At 44.4% G+C, this 5,707-nt stretch overlaps 1 protein-coding gene across 1 annotated transcript in view; it reads right to left on the reverse strand.

Annotated features, from left to right (window-relative positions):
- Positions 1-4,159: 4,159 nt before the first annotated feature.
- The window catches only part of FUT4 (fucosyltransferase 4), a 10,411-nt gene continuing 8,863 nt past the window's right edge, over positions 4,160-5,707 (reverse strand). Inside the window, exon 2 of the mRNA XM_015565988.1 lies at positions 4,160-5,703. Within this exon, the coding sequence (XP_015421474.1) occupies positions 4,936-5,703 (768 nt within the window). The 3' untranslated portion in view covers positions 4,160-4,935. The remainder of the gene's footprint in view (positions 5,704-5,707) is intronic.

The raw sequence follows: 5,707 nt of genomic DNA on the forward strand, positions 1-5,707 counted from the left end.
TGGTGGAGGAGGGAAAGCAGAGGAAATATTCAGTGTTTTTTCCAATTTCATACTTCCCCCTTTCAATAATTTGAGCACCAGCTGTTAAGAAAGATACCTTTGCCAACTATCACATTCCCAGACTTTATTCCACATCTTTAAAAAATGGCATTTTTAAAATTTAGTGAACAGGAGCTAGAGGGGGCATCTGAGCACTTAGTAAGTAAGATGGAATGAAAGAGAGGGACCTACTACTTAAACCCTTGGAGAGATGAGCAAGAAAGACAAGAGAGCCAGCCCAATAGAACCGGTACAACTCAGAGGAGGCAAAGCTTTTGCATTTCAGTTACCCACCTACAACCAATGAACTTACAGAAAACCCTTGGACCAAGTAAATCCCACATTAGTGCCTGAGAATACACATGATAAACAACGAATCATGTATAACTAAATTACTTTAATTATTTTGTCAAAATAACCTGAACACGTATACAGAAATTGATTTATTATAAGAATGTGTAGCATAAAAGTCCCTGAGACACATCCAAGAATGACTTGAAATGGATTCAATGCAATTATTCACCAGACTAATTACCAAGGACCTGGCTCCCTTCCCTGCCATCTAAAGCCTGTGACACTACATCAGTGTCCCTCTCTGGTGCCTGGTTTTCTGCCAGTTTACAGCTGCTGTGCAGTAGATCATTTCCAGACTGTAAGGAAGGCACGTGGGGAGGTGAATTAGTTCTTAAAGCCCCAAGGTGCCAGTTAGTAGAATGATGGCAAGAGAACTAGAGGTCCCAGGAGAACTTGTACAACCCTCTCATTTTGCAGTTCAAGTGACAGAGGCTCCAAGCGGTTGTGACTTGCACAAGCAAGGCTGGTTCTGCCACTACTAAATGCCCACAGCAGATATCTCCCAGGTGCTTCCTATGTGCGACACACTGTCCTGAGTACTGTAAGCATCTTATCTAATTCTCCCAGCACCTCCATAAATTGTATATGATTACCCTCAATTAGATATGAGACTATCAAAACACAGAAAGCTTAAATAATTTGTCCAATATAAGACAACTAGAGGCCTGATGCATGAAATTCGTGCAAAAGTAGTTCTCCCTCTCGCCCCCAACCCCCCCACCGGCACCGGCTTCCTTCTGGCACCCAGGACCTGGGCTTCCCTCCAGCCCGGCTTCGTCAGGAAGGACGTCCAGTCTAATTAGCATATTACCCTTTTATTATTATAGATTAGGAAATCTTGCAAAGCTGGTCTAGGAACCAAGGAATATGTGCCTTTAAAACTTTTCAGTTACAATTCCTAAGTCCATTCTAAGAAACCCCCATCAGGTAGGTTCTCAAATCCCTTCTATCTCTAAAAGTCTAAAACAGAGTTGACAAACTGACTGCAGGCAAATCCAGGCACCCCATTTGTTTATGTATTGACAACGGCTGCTTGTGCGCTGCAACGGGAGGTGACACTGCATGTCCCACAAAGCCTGAAATATTCACTCTCTGGCCTTTTATAGAAAAAGTATGCCAACCCCTCTCTAAGAGCCTTGGAAATGTAGAACATCCTGTAACTGTATAGCAACTTACAATGTACAAAGTGCCCTGGCATGCATCATCACATTTAGTTCTTGTTTTGTAGGGGCAAAAAAAGATGAAGCCAAAACTCAGAGTTTATTTAGGGGGAGAATGTGGCAGAACCGCTTGCCCAGGTTCTGGCTCCAAATTGCAAGCTCTTTCCATGAAGCCTCCGTCTCTAAATTACGGCCAGGCAAGGGCTTGGAAGTTGGGAAGCATCTGCGAATACTGAAAGCCAGTCAGACTGTCTTTCCTGATGCAAATTCATTCCAGATGCACTCATGTAATTAGGGTCATCAAGCGCTAACAATACTCAGTTTGTAGTAAGTTGTAAAGAAAAGTGTATGCGTTAAAGGAAGGGCATGGCAATCATAGGAAAGCTATTTTGATGCATTTTTATACATTTTATATCAGTGCCTGTGAAATTTCAAGCTGCTCAATTTAGAATATGAAAAATAAAATACCATAAAATGAACAACTGCCACGTTTGTCTTGCTCTCTGATGAGATTAACCTTTTAAAATATTCTTCATTTCACACGCCAAATTTTCAAATAAATAATAATGCAATGATACCTTCCTCATGCTAAATATTCAATACGTGGTTACTTTTAAATGGACAATAGTAAAAAGAGCATTAGTAAAATAATATTTACTTATATAACTATATAACTCAACCAAAACAAAACAACCTTTTTTTGTTTGTTTGTTTTTCAAAGAAAGCATAGGTGGTTTGCAAATTCAAGGTCAGTCTAAATGGCAAAGATTTTTGAAATAATAGGCTTAGCTTTGGGGGTTCATTTGAAATACATGATAGAAGGTCCCTTCCTTTTCATTTCATATAGATTTAATTTTAAACATGTACATGAATAGGGAGACACCCTGAAACCACTGCAGGGAAAGAAGGAAAAAATATCTATATTTTTTTCTCACCAATTGAGTAACCACCTTTAAACCTATTTTATTTCCTGACCTGCTCACAATGAGCTGTGGAGTATTTTCTTGCCCCGTTTTACTGATAAGGGAGCTGAGGTTCAGAGTTATTACTAATTTGCCCAAGGTCACACGGCTGGAATTCAACTCTACGCCAGGTTTCCCTCAAAACCTAAACTCTCTGCCACTGCCTCATGTAGATTCCCAATAACACCAAGATCACTGGCCAGTATCCCGTAAATATTCATTTTAAGAATAGAATTTTTCCTTTTTCTTTGTTGGACAGTTAATACTTTGTAATTATAATTCTGCCCAGACCATAATATTTTAATAAGGAAATCTTACCCACGAATTTTAATTTCCCCTTTTAAGGACAAAGAGAATTGAACCACTTTTTAGACTTTAGTGATTTTTTAAGTGACCCTACAACAAATGCAGAGATAAAATTCTATGATTCAACGAATTGAAGTAGTCAAATGCAAAATTACTCTTCATAGCAGAACCATGTGTAAATCTAATGAATCTTGGACCCTACCCACAATAATTAGTCACTGAGGCTCCTTATTATAATAAATCAAGAAACATAAGCTATTATTTCGGGTTGTAAGTCAACTGGCTTTCTAATAATTCACTTATGGTGTGTGTCACTAAGGATATCGCTTTAAACAAACAGGTACTGCCAGTTGATTTATCAAAGTTCACTGATTACTTGTTGGCAGTGATAGATTGTAAGAGCCTTAAAGAAAGGGGCCTTGCCTTACATATTTTTGTTTCTCCTGTGGCACCCCAGGCCCAGTGTTTGGCACAGCGTAAGGCACATGATAGCACCTATTGAATATACTGCTCAAACAACTGTTAAAATCAATGCATATATTTTCAAAGTTGGTCCCCTGGCACCGTCTCAAGGGCATTAGAAATGTGAGGCTACATGTACCACTACGCAGACTAGGAGGGGAACCAGCTGGCCCCAAGGTGAATTGCCGTGTAGCCTTTAACAGAAGACAAAGTTCATCACAGACACCAATTCAGTTCCATTCCCTAGCAACTAAACACTTAACAAAAAAACTAACAGATCGAAACAAACACTGCCATTAACAGACACCATGAATCTTTTTTCCTTTTGCATGATTCCACAATGCAGTACAATCTTTCACTGTTCTGCGGACAGGGCATGCCAGCACCCCTGGAGGAATGATATTCCAGTTTAAATTTCAGGTCCAGTAAAGACACAAAATAAGTAATTTGGTGGAAAATGACACTGTGGCTTCCTTCTCTTCTGTCTTGTAAACACAGTCTGGTTTTCTGGGAAGTGGGGAGAAGAAAGTTGCTTCGGCTTTATTTTCACATCTGTAATTTTAATATCCTTTTTTAAAAAATTCAGGTTATAGAAAAATATAGACATAGAAGAAATTAGTTAGGGATGATTATTCACATTGTAAAGGGATTCTCCGTAAGGTTGTATTAAATACTGAATTCCCCCTAGCGCAGTGAATTTGGGACATGACTGATAAGCAGCTTGTTGGGCCCTGTTGGCTCAGTTGGTTGCAGTGTCCTCGGTACACCAAGGGTTGTGGGTTTGAGTCCCGGTCAGAGCACATACCTGGCGGTTTTGGTTTGATCCCCAGATGGGGTGAGTGTGGAGGCAACCAATAGATGTTTCTCTCTTTCCTTCCTCTCTCTAAAATCAATAATAATAATAAACATATCTTCAGGTGAGGATTAAAAAAAAGAAGGAAAGCAGCTCTTCAAGAACACATTTGTATAAAGAGAGGTACACTTATATATTCACCTCAACTCCTCTCCAAGGACAATCCAGCATCTTGTTTCCATTCACTGGCAGGGGAACAAACAGTACTTGTTAAGAAACAGTCAACGGATTCTTGGATGACCCTCCTCACCTTTCTTAGGTGCTGAGGCTTTGAGGAATTCAACCAACAAAGAGAAAGACTTCCTTGTGGCCACAGCCACAGTCCGTCCACTATCCAATGACAAGGATCTTTCCAAAACCAGGGGTTTGCTGCACCTTGGTCCAGTGAAATGTGAAACGAGCAGCAGTCCCGACATTTGGACTCAGCACAGGCCACAAATATGACCTGTGGCAGATGAGGAAATTCAGAGCAACTGACTCAATGGCTTCTTGTAGTTAAGCTATTTCTTCACCTCTGCACTGGTGAAGTTACAAGGGGAGGACGCCCCCCACACACCCCCCCACACCCCTTCAGTCCTGAACACTGATGCCCATCAACAGCAGAGAGAGCCCAACTCCTACTCGCGCAAAAAAAAACATCAAGAACTGAACGGGGATCCTACCCACCCAGCCTTTGTGCTGAGTACCATTGGCAAATCACCTTTTTCCCATAAGCAAAACCTTCATCCCAGGATTCGGCATTCAAGGAGATGCACAGCAGAGGATCAAAAAGCGGATGGCTGGACCTCCCTGGGTGGCTTCACCGCTCGAACCAGCGAGCCAAGTTGCGTTTGCTTTGGGGCCGGTCGCCAGCCCTCTGCACTGCCTGGCAGGCCCGGCACCAAGGCTCGTCCCAGAAGGAGGTGATGTGCACGGCGTAGCTCCGGCGCCAATGGAAGTACCGGCGGTAGACGGTTGGGTTGCGGTCGAGGAAGAGCAGGTAGGCGGCCAGGGCAGAGGCACTAGGGAAGTCGTCCACGTGGATGAAGGCACCGCGGGGCACAAAGCGCTCATAATTGGCACGGTCGGGGCCCAGCACCACCGGCACGGTCCCAGCCAACAGCGAGTTGCGCCAGAGCTTCTCCGTGATATAGTCCAGATGCTGCGAGTTCTCAAAGGCCAGGTAGAACTTGTAACGGGCCACGGTGTGCAGAAGCCCGATGTCAGGCACCGGCCGCCGGGTCCCACCCTTGCCGAACACGTCCACGGACACGTGCTGGCGCAGCTGGTGGTAGTAGCGCACCCGGGCCTGGCGCTCGTCCCAGTTGCTCACCACCCAGGCCACCAGCCCCCGTTTCCGGGACAGCGGGGGGACCAGGCCTCGGGGCTGGTCGCTGGGATGGGTCCTGGGGTAGAGGTAGCCATAAGGCACAAAGACGTCCGAGTCGGCCCGGTAGGACAGCGTCCAGTTGAAGAGGTGACCTGCCAGGCTTCGCAGTCCCGGGGAGTGGGAGGGCGACTCGAAGTTCATCCACACCCAGCGCTGGCCCGGCGGCCTGCGGCCCGACGTGGCCAGGGCTTCCTCCGCCTCG

Source organism: Myotis davidii, unplaced genomic scaffold, assembly GCF_000327345.1.
Source record: "Myotis davidii unplaced genomic scaffold, ASM32734v1 scaffold641, whole genome shotgun sequence".
NCBI classification, from domain to species: Eukaryota; Metazoa; Chordata; class Mammalia; order Chiroptera; family Vespertilionidae; genus Myotis; species Myotis davidii.